This window comes from Musca domestica, unplaced genomic scaffold (assembly GCF_030504385.1).
Source record: "Musca domestica strain aabys unplaced genomic scaffold, Musca_domestica.polishedcontigs.V.1.1 12, whole genome shotgun sequence".
NCBI classification, from domain to species: Eukaryota; Metazoa; Arthropoda; class Insecta; order Diptera; family Muscidae; genus Musca; species Musca domestica.
Window position 1 is genome coordinate 810,989 of NW_026712155.1, and position 14,567 is coordinate 825,555.

Sequence of the window (14,567 nt, forward strand, 5' to 3'; positions counted from 1 at the left end):
TCAATACGTCTACCTATATTCTTCTACCATGGGTAGAATCAAATTTAACTCATGTCCAGTGAAAATATCCTACTCTGCATTTTTCTGTCAAATTTAACTTTAAAACAGGTTCGCATATCTGATTGGTGTAAATACCTACAATAAATTTATAAATAAAAATGTTGCCAATGAGTTGTTCTCAAAAATATGTATTTTTTTATATTTTATGTATTTTTTTTTTTTTTTTCAATGTTTTAATTTTTTTAATTTTACGTGCCCACTTTTAATAGTGTTAGAATGTTCTGTTGATTCTAGTTTACCTTTTTTCGAGTTTAGTTTCACTACCTATTCAATATACCTTGATTGGGTCGGCTTTAGGCTTTAAGGTCGTAAAACAATTTACAGATCCCTATTTCAAAGAGACGGAGAGAACTTTATGTATTCGGTGTTGCTGCGCTGCTTCTGGTCATGCTGACGAGCGTACAAACTTTGCGGCTACAAGCAGCAGCGGCCGACAACAGAAATGAAAGAACTAACTTTTACGGCACATCTTTCTTTTTGTCAATTGAGAGGCGAACGCCGACGTCAATTGTTTGAAAAAAAGAGGAAGGAACGGAATCGAAAATTTGTGTTGTTGGTGGCAGTTGATATTTTAAAAGGTGATAAAAATTTTAAATGAATAATTGTTTTAAAAAAAGTAATGATCTGTAGAGTGATACGTATTTCAATAGCATAACGAATTGAAGTTCAAAGTGAAAAATGCAAAGCAAAAAACCGCATAAAAGATCAAAAAATGTGCAGAGATTTCCGCATTGACATTTGTTGTTAGTGCAATGTGAGAATAAAAAAGAATTATAATTTCGATGAAAACACGCAATGGATACAAAAGACCTCAACAATTCTAGAATTATTCCTCTATTCAAATTATTTATATACGAACATATCTCGCTGATGAGCGTTAAGGCGCCACCACCATCTGTGAAATATCGTTGACCTTTATTTGACATTTATCAAGAACGAATATTTTATGTAGAGATACAAAATGTGAAGAAAAGAAAATTGAAGCTCTTGGTGGGGTTCGGGTATATTGTGTGCGAACGTAATCAGCAGCAGCGGGTTCTTGCCAGTGCTGAGCTATTGCAGGTTGGGGGGATGAAAATGCAAAATATTCTTCCTGAAATTTTGCTGGCCTCTGTTCTTGTTGGCGGCGAAAGTCAAGGTAAAACGACACAGCATAATCAGTACAGCGCATCACGATGGTGACAATTTGTTTACAAATACAAGGCAAAAACACTTAAAATTGTAACGGCATTTGTAGAAAAACAAATGACACAACAAGAGACTGCCGTCGACAATGTATAGATCTTCAATTGAGAGAAGCACTCTCTTTTAGGTCAGAACCCATTAGGTAAGGCCTTGCAGCAAACCAATGTCAAGGTATGCAGGAATGATACGTTGGCCAGGTTCGCCCATTTTCCTGCACTGAGCTCACTCACGAATGAGTTCCACATTGGTTAGTTGGGCGTACGGCATTCATTGTCGCTCTTTCTATACCCGTCTTTTTCGTTGAGAATTGCCAAAATACCTACATAGGTATAATGATAAGATACATATAGCCGACCAACAACGAGCTAAACCAACTGAAGGCTAAGACTCGCACTCAAATGGAAACAGTGGTACTATTCCGTAATATGGAAAGCAAAAGTAAAAACTTAAGTCATACTATTTTTTATCATTGCAAAGAGAAAAGGAAAAGATGGGGGTAGAGTTCAGCCTCCACCATGAAAACAAATAACAGTAAAGAAATTTGACATTTAAGTAAAATAATAATGAATTAAATTAGGTTTGAGTTTCCAAAATACGGTGTATTGATCAATACCGCAATATTAGGGGCCACATTCTTTTGGTTGTTTACAATCAGACAAATACGGTTTTGGGTAATTTTTCATAACCTGTATGCAATCAGCTGCTGAAAATGAATCAAAACACGCCAGAAACGTATGAGATTGCAGACATAACTTTAGCCGACAAGAATGTACTAAAATATAAATAAAAATCAAATTTCTCTTTCAATTCTCTCCCTTTGAGTTTTATCAAAAAATTTGCGTTGCGCACAAATATACCCAAATACTCATAATCGCCTTCAAATGAACCAAAGTTCGAAAACTTTTGTAAAATATTCAATTGGTTCGACAAAAAAAATCAAATATTAACATGTTTTCAACATGCATGGCCAAGAACTTTAGTAGCATGACCTATTTAAGGACGGATATGACAATTTTAATCAAAATCCAGTGGGTTAACCCATTTATATGTAAATGTAAACTTAAGTTGACGGTACATAAGCGGCTTGACATCATGTCTAGGCATATTAATGTCAAACTATAAAAAGGAAGATTTTCCCTTTACGATATCGAAACAAGTAAAAAAGCTGTAAGTTAGGCCGGGCCGAACTTTTAATACCCTCCACCATTTGGTACAAATTTGGCAATTTCCAAAAAAAAAAACAGGTAGAAAAGCAGTAAGTTCGGCCGGGCCGAACTTTGAATACCCTCCACCATTTGGAACGAATTAGAAAATATTCAAAAAAATAAAATAAAAAAATGTCAAAACAAGGAACTCCTTGTGTGGATTTTCAGATAATTCCATTGGGAAATGTGGCTAAAATCATCAAAATCCCGAATATCGGGGGTACCGTTATATGGGGGCTAAAATCATCAAAATACCGAATAACGGGGGTACCGTTATATGGGGGCTATACGATATCGTTAACCTATATAGAGAACTTTATGTCAGGGGTAAAGTGCTCACAAAGAACCCCTTGTGTGGAATTTCAGACAATTCCGTTGAAAAATGTGGCTGAAATCATTAAAATACCGAATATCAGAGGGTACCGTTATATGGGGGATATACGATATCGTGGATCTATACAGACAACTCTCTTTCAGGGAGTAAAGTACTCACAAAGAACTCCTTGTGTGGATTATCAGACAATTCCGTTGAAAAATGTGGGTAAAATCATCAAAATACCGAATATACGGGAGTACCGTTATATGGGGGATATTGTGGACCTATATAGACAATTCCGTTTCAGGGGTAAAGTGCTCACAAAGAACTCCGTGTGTGGATTTTCAGACAATACGATTGGAAAATGTGGGTAAAATCATCAAAATGCCGAATAACGGGGGTACCGTTATATGGGGGCTATACGATATCGTGGACCGATATACCCCATCTTCGAACTTGACCTGCCTGCTGACAAAAGAGAGATCTGTGCAAAATTTTAGCTTCCTATCTTAATTCGTTTAGACTGTAGCGTGATTACAACAGACGGACAGAAGGACGGACGGACGGACAGGGCTAAATCGTCTTAGAATTTTACGCTGATCAAGAATATATATACTTTGTTGGGTCTAAAATGATTATTTCGATGAGTTACAAACGGAATGACGAACTTAATATACCCTCCATATTTTTTGGTGGAGGGTATAAAAAAAAGTAATAATAATAAAATCCGTTAAAAATTCTGTTAAAATCTTAAAAATACTGAATGCCTTTACGATGACGCAGACCTGCATAGGCAACTTTTGTCATAGGTTATTACAATATTTAAATGCGAAACTTGAAAAAAAAAATCTGTTTATAATGTAGCTAAAATCATCAAAATACCGAATATAGGGGGTACCGTTATATGGGGGCTATACGAAGACGTGGATCTGCACAGACAATTTTCTGGCATGGGCTGCAGTATCCATTACGAACTTCACATGCAAAATTTGAAACAATACCGGTAAATAATGTCGCTAAAATCATCAAAATACAGAATATCAGAGGGTACGGTATATAGGGGTTATACGAAGACGTGGACCTACATAGCTCATTTGTTGACGTAGGATCTAGTATCTATTACTAACTTCAAATACAAAATTTGAAACGATTCCGATAAATAATGTCGCTAAAATCATCAAAATACCGAATATCGGGGGGTTCCGATATATGGGGACTATACGAAGACGTGGACCTGCACAGATAATTTTCTGTCTTAGGATGCCGAATTTGAAACAATTCCGGTGAATAATGTCGCTAAAATCATCAAAATACCGAATATCGGGAGCCTTCTATCTCAATTTAGTTCGAAAGATAGCGTGATTACAACAGACAGACGGACATGGCTAAATCGTCTTAGAATGTTACGCTGATCAAGAATATATATATACTTTGTTGGGTCTGACATGAGTATTTCAAAGAGTTACAAACGGAATGTCAAAGATAATATACCCTCCATAGTATGGTGGAGGGTATAAAATTGCAAAACTAGTGAATTCTTGCTCGTTCTAGAACAGAGCATCTGATTTGTGTATTTACATTGGATTTATAAATATAAAATTTGACAATGAGAGGTTGTCAAAGCATTAATTTGGAAAAAATGTAAACATATGTTTGCATGACTTTACCTTCTTGATTCCACCATGAGTACAATGAAGACTAGGTAGGCTAAGTTGGAAAGAGTTGCCAATAATGAGGCCTACCTGAATTGTATTGTCAGAATTACTATCAACAAATGCAACAAGTTATTAAATAAACAGTACATCTTGTTGCACATATTTTGAATAAATAAACAAAAACGCGAAAACTGAATGAAGTTCAAGATTTTTGTCATGTCATCATGTCGAAAGATTCATTTCATCACAAATTTTGGGTAAATTTTATCCATAAATTCGTTGTAATAAGCATTTTGATTACAACAAAGAAAAAAACACGACGTCATTAATGGTAAAGGTGTTGTATCGCCGATGGTAATAACAATTTTCAGAAATGGACGAGAGCTTTCAAATATTTTTATAAAAACGCAAACTATGCAAATTTCTTTTATTTCTACACAGTCTTCACCAATGTCACTTAGTAAGCCCACCCGCATACTAATTTACTGACAAAAACATTATTTTGATTTGAAATACATAGAAAGATCTTTCCTCAGAAAATTATTTTCATCATTACTTTGTACGTCATTTTAAATTACAGTACAGTACGAGCAATCATTTCCGTTTCCATTCACCTTGACCTTCTCTCCTACAAACAATTAAAACTTGCCAAATATAAATTGGGACTTATTGTCCGATCGACATTATATATATGCTTTAGCCAATACTATTAATATTCGAAAATTGAAATTGAAAAATTATTAAAATGAGCTCCATTGTCAAAATCACACAACTTCTTTAATACCCCCAGGCTTGACACCATTTGAAGAAACCTAAGTACGTGTTCGGTAGCCGAACAGCTGATCTCGCCCACTTTCCTTATAAATTTGAAGTTTGTGAACCGACCACCAAAAATGACCTGTTTAAATGATTTGTTCAATTTGGGCTAGTGCGTAGAATTCTCCCAAGCTTTTTTTTTGGTTTTTTTGGAAACCGTTGCATTCTCACAAATAAAAGTTGAAACAGCTTAATTAATTAAATATGGCTTCATTAATTAAATATGTTTCTACCCCTCACGCCTGCAAATGTTTTATTTGAAACGCTCATGAATATCGATTTGAAATCTTGTACATTAGGAAATAGTGATTGTGTCTCCAATTTAAATTGTTGTTTTTGGGACTGAAAAATTTGTAATTTGTATATTGAAAAATTAGTTATCGACTGTCAAAATTCCACTCATCGCTTCATATTGTGTCAAAATGGTTTTTGTTCGGTATCGACTTCGAAGGAAAAATGTCGTTCTTTTGTAAGCTGTAAACAATATAAATCGATTAATTTTGCCTTCTCGAGTTGGTTCCTATATTGGATTATTTTATTTCTTTCCCAAATTCCAATATAATTGTGACGCTATGCCCTACACCAAATACCTACATATTTGTTACTTGAAACATTTTGGTAATTCGTTTTTCAACGTTTTTATTTATTGTGAGTTAACAGTGTTATTTTTCCTGTTTCATTTGTTTTGAAGATTGTACAGATGGTGTACGGATTTCACAGCACCGTCAATGTTATGTGATTTGAAATTTACTGCAGCACATTAGAGCTTTTGATGACAGCCGCATCACGACGGCAGCTTATTTTCGATGCCATCGCAACGTTGTTGATAGCAAAATCAGACCCTGAATTACGCCGTAGGGAAGAGCTTTAATATGTGTCAACCATTATATAGTTTATGTTTACGAAGTGTTCTTGGTGAGCTTTTTAGAATTTTTGAGATTCTTATTGACCAATAAGCTGAAATGGTATGCTACTTCAGCTTCTAGCGTTCTGTCGATAATGTTATTACTATATTCTTTTCGTCTCTGGCTGTTTGAAGCCGCGCTACAATTTTTTATTATTTTTTTTGTTTCGATATGTTCTCTCACTTTTTAAAAGAACTTAAAATAGCGAAAAATCGAAAATGTTTCGCTCTTTATTTTCATGTCAAAACTGGTCGATTTCTTCTATTCTGCACTCTGCAATAAATGCTTCTTATAACCATTGAATTTAAAAATATTTTGTTTTTATTTTTTTAAATTAATACAAGTACAGTGGCTGGATTTTTATAAAATTTATAAAATTTAAAAAATTTTTCATTTGACATTTCTTTCCTTTATAAATGTTTTCATTTCAAATTTTCATAGAACAAAAAATGAGGCCCAGGAGTGACGGATTTTAACCTGCCTCACGCATGAATACACACGGCAATTTGTACTCAACACTATTCGTTTTTATCATTAACTTTCTATCATTGTTGTTCATATATAATTTTGTATCTAAATCCCTTTGCGTAGTTGCCGGTACGTACATTTTTCATTCATCATCATTCATTCAATAATTTGTAACACAGGAGCATTTTTAGGCTACGAAGAGCAATTAACAGTTCTGACACTTCCATTGCTTTCAAGAAACTTTAGTACTCGCAGTTTACTTCTATATTCTGTAGCTTAGATTCGGAGTATGACTAGAATGTCCTATCGGCGCGAAACAGCACTTCTTAACGCACCCTATAAAAACGAAAGTGCAACAAGTTTTGTTTGGTTAGATATGCTATTAATCTTGAATTCTAGCGAATCTACCCGTACGCATACAAATCATATTTCATGTAAAAACGCTGTGATTAACGTATGAACTTTTAACCATTCATCATCTTGTTGGACTTAATGGATGGGTAAGAACGTGGTCGTATGCTGATTTTTGTGTATGATCCTTAGAAATTTTGCATGTAGCAGAATGCTGAAACTCAAAAAGTCACTTCATTAAACCCCTTCCATATCATTTCCATAAATCGCATTTTAATTGTGCATATTTATAGATAGATTAAAAAGATCAAGAATGTGAATAAATGAATATAAGTATGATTATGGGCAAATGGATATGTTTTTGCATGCATTGACAATATACTGATCTGCTTTCTGGTGGAATGTTGTCGCCTCAAAGTAGAATGGCTGTTTCAGTATTAGAAACCACGCTATTTTATTAGTCGGGGAATCAAATTTGATGAAAATAAAAAGGTCAGCAGTCAACTCTGGTTTATTTAATACAAATGACCGCGAACTGCATGTTTCTAAATAGCACCAAAACAATTTCTACTAATTTTGGAGTATTAAACACCTACATAATTGATCGCCACTTATAAACCCTGCCCCAAATAAAGAGTGACAAGATATAGAGGGAGTCATGAAAGTCGTCTAACTATAGCTTACTCCCAACAAACTAGTCTACGAGAAGCATTATCGTTGTTTTTATGTTTAGATTCAACTTGAAATTAGTCGAAAGCCTAAGTATAAAAAATTAGATAATATCATATTATAGTTGTATCGAATTATTCTATCACATTATACCAAATAACAACATTAGAATTAAAACAATAATTTCCACAGCAAAATGTGCAAAAGAGAAATTCTTGTAGCCATCAAAAGGGCAATCACAATTGTATCATTAATAACCAATTAGATTCATAATTGAACAAAGCGAAGCGGAAGCAGCGTACGAAAATAAACTATATCAAATGTTTGCAATGGTTTCGTTCTGTATTTTCTCGAAGTACGGTACGAAACAAAACCGACATTAAGATAACGGGATTATTTTTTTTTTTATTTTATACTGTTTGTTTAGGTGAGTAAAAACGCAACATTGAAAATGCAACAGTCCAATACTCATTGCAAACGCTTGCAAACGTTTCCCGGTATATTATTTACTCATTACAAATAATGTACAAACTATTATTTAGGTTAGGTTAAAGGATGCGTGGTTGTGAAAACAACCACTCCACTCGGTGACCTATTGGTCCATTGTGTTCATCCTAATTTAGAGAAGAAGAAGAATAAATTAATAATAGGGAAGGAAACGTATAGTGAAGAAGAAGAAGAAGCATGCATTTGAAGATAGGAGTAGAGAAAGTAGTAGGTTTGTATCCACGGTATAATCAGCGTGTCGTCCTTAGACATTTTAGTCTTCTGGTTAACTGAAGAATGACCGCTGGCTTGGTTTCGAAGAGGGAGGACAAGTCGGCAGAATTTGCTTACCCAGTAGCATCTGTTATATCCATCCAGTCGGACTTGAAGCTTTTGGCGGTCCTAACTACAGGACACTGTAACATGACTTCCCCACACTTGGAAGTCATGGCCCTTATGTTACAATGTCCAGGGACCCAACAGAGTTTGACAAACGACTTAACCTTTTCCAGAGCATTCCTGCAATCCAGAACTGCCATAGATTTGATTGTTAAAGAATTTAGAGCCTTCAATGTCCAAAGGACTGACACAGCCACTGTCCCATTTCATTGAGTCACAGGGCACAACTAGCAGCTTGTTCCTCTACAAATAGACTTAAGGGTTTTAAGTTGAGTAGGGCATCAAGTTCGGATTGGGGTGCGCTCCTAAACGCGCCTGTAATTAGTAGCGATGCAACTCTTTGGACTTTATCAATGCTTTTGCTAAAGGTAGTTTTCCCTAAAGAGTGCCGCCAAACTAGCCCTCCATATGCTAGGATTGGCCAGACGACTGATTCATATAATCATTTGATTATATGAGACTTAGTCCCCAGCTCTTTCCTATGATTTTTTTGCAGGAGTTAAGTGCAATTAATTCCAGTTTAATTTCTGGTCTAGGACAGCACCGAGATACTTGGCTTCCGAAGTCAGGCTTAACATAACACCATCCAACATTCACTCCTTTTTGTTAATATATAGCAGTCATCATTTCGCACAGCAAACGTTTCCTAGCGATTTGTTCGCAAGCGATACAGTTCGGCAACTCAAAGGCAATCGTATTGCTTGTGTATTTCTGGCATTGAAATGTTTGCGGTTTTGTTTGGAGTACAAAACGATTGATTCGTTTGGTTTGGTTTCATTTGCTGAGCGGAAGACGCTTTGCCAACAGGTACCTTTTAGAGCACTACTTAAAACTAGTACTACAAATGTCTTGGTCATGTATCGCATGCTGTAGAAATAGTAAAGATAGAAATAATTTTAACAGGATTGTGTCGACCTTAAAATGCATTTTTAATTTTATGACGTATATTTGGCATGTTTGCATTACAGATATGGATACAGTCAATGATAATTACTGGCATGGTACAATGAATTCAAGGTAGGGCAGAACTACCATATGATTTAAATTTTTTTATTTTTCTGGCTTAATATGTCAACTTCATTTGCTTATGTGTGTGTCTTCTTTTCAATAATAAAAAATTGTTCAGAAAATATTCAAATTCTGGTGTTTTCAAAATGCTTATTGCAACGAATGTATCGACAAAATCTACAGTTTTTGTCGCGAAATAAACCATAAGAGATATATAGAACATGATATTGAAAAGAAATTTTGACCATTCATTCAGTTTTCGCGGTTTTAAATTATTTATTCAAAATCAATGCAACAAGTTGTTTGCTTTTTTGTTGTTTTGATGGTAATTCTGACATTACAAGCCAAACAGGTTGACCTCTATACTTGCAATTTTTTCAAAGTTGACCTACCTTCTCTTCATTGTACCATGATTACTGGTGTTTACATATATGCTTGAATCTTGAAGCGATTCCCTATTTTTGTTCGATTCTGTGTATGTGTGTGTTCTGTCGACAAGGAAGTGATAGTTCAAGGTGTTTACAATTAGAAATTGTCAAAATGGTGAGAGAAAAACAAACGTCACCATATAACAATAGATCTCTTTTGCACTCATCTTGGCGATAGTTAGCTCATTTCTCTTGGCATTTGTACCAGCAGAATGATCGGTACCAAATTATTGGCTTGTGCCTTTCCATTGCTTCGCCTCACCTCGCCCAGTTCTGTGCCTTTATATAACAGAAACAAAGTATTTGCTATCATCCCAATTTGCCTCTTATCGCGTAGAATGCAATCTTTGGCCAAATTGCACACCGGCACTCATACATATGCTAAGCATAATGTGCTTCGTATTTGATAAGATTTCCACGGACTTGTTAATGTTTTGTTGGAAAAATTGTGTTTAGAAACGAGGTGGCAGAGATGGCGATCTCTTTATCAGTTTTAACATCTCAGAGCAAAGCACAAGGCTTGATTGGATGTTTAAACTACTAAAAGGGTTAGTCACTATATTAACGCCGGTGGCAAGATGTTCCGTCGACAATTATCTTTCCGCCTGGAAGATTCAGATCACGATGCCTATGGCTTGAGGGTGTTGTATTTAAAAACTTCATACCCAGGACTGGCGGTATGACTTAATCGTGTGTGTGTTTGTTTTTTCTTTCAGATGAATCGTCGTTACTCGCGCGTTGAGTCCGGTGGGGATCTCAAGGACTACTTTGATAGAGGAGATATTGCTTCCCGAGAGAATCGTTGGACATTTGAGATCGCATGGGAGGTGGCTAACAAAGTTGGAGGCATTTACACTGTTATACGCTCAAAGGCCTATGTTTCGACCGAGGAAATGGGTGAACAGTTGTGTCTGATGGGTCCTTACAAGGAACACTGCGCCCGAACGGAAATGGAAGAAATTGAATTTCCACGGGGTAATCCACTGCTGGATGCAGTAAACAGTTTGCGCTCGCGTGGATACAAAATACATACCGGGCGTTGGCTTGTCGATGGTAATCCTCAACTCATTCTATTCGACATCGGTTCTGGTGCATGGAAATTAGATCAGTTCAAGTCTGAATTGTGGGACAAGTGTCATATAGGTAATGAACATAATGTGGCACAATTTAAAAGTATGTTGTCTGACATCTAAAATTATTGTAGGAGTTCCCCACCTCGATGTTGAAAGCAATGATGCCATAATATTGGGTTTCATGATCGCTGAGTATTTGGAAGAGGTGTGACAACATCATATACTGGCAATAAACTGGCATGTTACTAGTAATTGGGATTTCTTATTTTTTCCAGTTCCGAAGATGTGCCTCCGAATATTCACAGGCAAATGATTTGCAAGTGCCTCGCATCGTGGCACACTTCCATGAATGGCAAGCAGGGGTTGGTCTGATTGCGCTAAGAACTCGGCATGTTGAGATTGCTACAGTATTTACGACGCATGCTACCTTGCTGGGACGTTATTTGTGTGCCGGTAATACCGATTTTTACAATAACTTGGACAAATTTGCCGTGGATGAGGAAGCCGGCAAGCGACAGATATACCACAGATACTGTTTAGAACGTGCTGCCACCCACTTGTCACATGTCTTCACAACCGTCTCTGAGATCACGGGCTACGAGGCAGAACATTTGCTGAAACGCAAACCGGACATTATAACGCCGAATGGTCTCAATGTCAAAAAGTTCTCAGCTATTCATGAATTCCAAAACCTGCATGCCATGGCTAAGGAAAAGATCAACGAATTCGTAAGAGGCCACTTTTATGGGTAAGTGAGCAACGGAACTCCATGAAGTACATCCCAATTATATATCATTATTTTAGCCACATGGATTTCGATTTGGACAAGACATTGTACTTCTTCATAGCCGGTCGTTATGAGTTCGGCAATAAAGGTGCCGACATCTTCATTGAGTCATTGGCTCGTTTGAATGCAATGTTGAAACAGGAGAAGCCCGATACAACCGTTGTTGCGTTCCTAATCTTTCCAACCAAGACGAACAATTTTAATGTCGATTCCTTGCGAGGCCATGCCGTTGTTAAACAATTGCGTGACACAATCAATGGCGTCCAGCAAGGCATCGGCAAACGCTTGTTTGATTCATGCCTCAAGGGACACATTCCAGGTCCAGACGAGTTGCTTACAAAGGATGACCTCGTGAAAATTAAGCGGTGTATGTATGCCTTGCAGAGAGATTCAATGCCTCCAGTAACGACCCACAACATTGTAAGTCCATTGGAAGCTGAATAACTAACATTGTTCTTCATTAAATTTGGAGCATATTGCTTTTTGTTAGGTTGACGATTGGAATGATCCTGTGTTGGGAGCCATTAGACGCTGCCAACTTTTCAATACTGTTCACGACCGTGTAAAAATGGTATTCCATCCAGAGTTTTTAACTTCGACAAATCCCCTGTTTGGAATCGATTATGAAGAGTTCGTTCGTGGCTGCCATTTAGGTGTTTTCCCCTCATACTACGAACCTTGGGGCTATACTCCAGCTGAATGCACTGTGATGGGTATACCAAGCATTACAACAAATCTTTCCGGCTTTGGATGCTTCATGGAAGAACACATAAGTGATCCAAAGTCTTATGGTATTTACATTGTTGACCGCAGATATATTGGTTTAGAGAATAGCATTCAGCAATTGGCCAGCTATATGATGGACTTTTCCAGACTTAATAGAAGACAAAGAATTATACAACGAAACCGAACAGAACGTTTGAGTGATTTGCTTGATTGGAGGACACTTGGCATTGTGAGTATAAACGCATCCAGTTTGTTTTACGACCGGCACTGTAACTGTATTCTTTATTTTCCGTGCAGTACTACAGACAATCACGCGTAAAAGCTTTACAAGCCGTTTATCCTGACTATGTGGATGAAAGCTCGCTGTACAGTTCCCGAAGCAACTTGAACTTCTCAAGACCTTTTAGTGAACCTCCAAGCCCTTCGTCTTCAAGTAAGTACTTGTTGCTACTTTAGGAATAGATCGTTTTATAATCTATTATTACTGTCCAGGACACACAACTCCTGCCCCTTCGGTACATGGCTCTGACGAAGAGGACTCTGTTGATGAAGAAACCGAACTCAAGGAGTTGGGTATCAAATAATGAGACAACTTTTTCACGCCGGTTCGTTTAAGAAGCTAACATACAATCCATGACCCCTGACTAACTATACCTAGATCCGATGATCCGTTACCACTGCTCCTACTGCTTCTTTTTTGATTTATAACTTGAAGAGATGACGATCCGTATTCTAAATAATAATAATAACTACAAAGCTACGCTAAAACCTTTTTACCTCATTCAACGAACAATTTTGATGTACCCTAAACAACTAAACAACCATATACAAAAAATAATAATAATCAACAAACTGAATAGAAATATCAAAAAAAAAAAAAACAATTGCACTTAAGACATTCATTATTAGAAACGGTGTATTACGATATTAGAAAAATTAGAGAAAAATAAGAATAAACAGCAATAAAAATATTTCAAACATTATTAGTTAAATGATTTTAAATAAATATATCAATAAATTAGAAAGCATTTTTTTGTTTTTGAACCAAAGAAACAGATTAATTTTCAGATATCCCTGAGAAGAATGAAGGAAATAACAAATCATCATTTCAGCCAGCATTTGGCTCTATAAAACTTAAGGTGCTGTAGACATTACGCTATATGTTGCGCATATTATATAGCACTTACATAAATATTAATTATCAGAAAGATTACATATGTTATAGAACCATTCATTTATCATTTATTTTGGCTTTAAAATCAAACAATCATCGGTGCGTCGATAACCCAACATGTTGCATAAATTATTTTAGAAGGCGGTTCCATAACCCAGAATTCATTCAATTATTAATAATAGTACTCAAGTCAGAGAGGTCAACTCTGCAAAATACCTAGGCCCATGTCTAGGCATATATTTGCAAAGGGACTGTCATTTGTATAAGTTTAATCATGAAATCATGATTTAGCAATTATTGATGCACAGCCATCTAGACTATTTGACATTATTGTATGGTTTCAGAAAAAGTGTTGAATTTAATTCGCTGTCCAGGTTGCAAAATAAGGCCTTAAAAATTGTGGCCAATCTTCCAATCATGATAAAATGAAGAAGGTAAAGTCATGCAATCATATGTTAACTGTTTTTTTTTTTCAATATTTTTCATTTAACAACATCTCATTGTCAAAATTTATATTTATACATCCACTGTATGTACACAAATCAGATATCGGAACCTCGTCTTTTTATTTAAAAATAAATAAAAAGAGCTTTTTTCTATAGGCAAATTTTGGTTTACGTAACTCCAACAAAACGAAATGCCAAAGTAGATAATCAAAAAATATCAAGCGTTCATTCACAAAATTTGAGCAAAGTAAAATATTGTGTTTGAGAAAATTGATATTTCACACAAAAGGACCATAAATGGATAAATGATATTTCCGCCACCCCCCTTTACACTTTTATTTGAAATGGAAAATCCAAAACCGGCAACCGGACATAATCCCCACGGTCTCAATCCCCATTGCACTTATTAG

General features: G+C 36.0%; 1 protein-coding gene across 2 annotated transcripts; it reads left to right on the forward strand.

Annotated features, from left to right (window-relative positions):
* Window positions 1-478: 478 nt before the first annotated feature.
* LOC101890004 (glycogen [starch] synthase) lies at window positions 479-13,562 on the forward strand. Of its 2 annotated transcripts, none has more exons than XM_005189590.4 (8): window positions 479-638; window positions 10,668-11,094; window positions 11,156-11,229; window positions 11,300-11,772; window positions 11,829-12,231; window positions 12,302-12,766; window positions 12,835-12,970; window positions 13,030-13,562. In XM_005189590.4, exons 2-8 carry the CDS (start codon window positions 10,668-10,670, stop codon window positions 13,119-13,121), a joined length of 2,070 nt encoding a protein of 689 aa, XP_005189647.1. In that variant the 5' UTR covers window positions 479-638; the 3' UTR covers window positions 13,122-13,562. The 2 variants fall into 2 exon arrangements, with proteins under 2 accessions (XP_005189647.1, XP_005189646.1); XM_005189589.4 differs by lacking the exon at window positions 479-638 and adding an exon at window positions 10,443-10,592.
* Window positions 13,563-14,567: the final 1,005 nt, after the last annotated feature.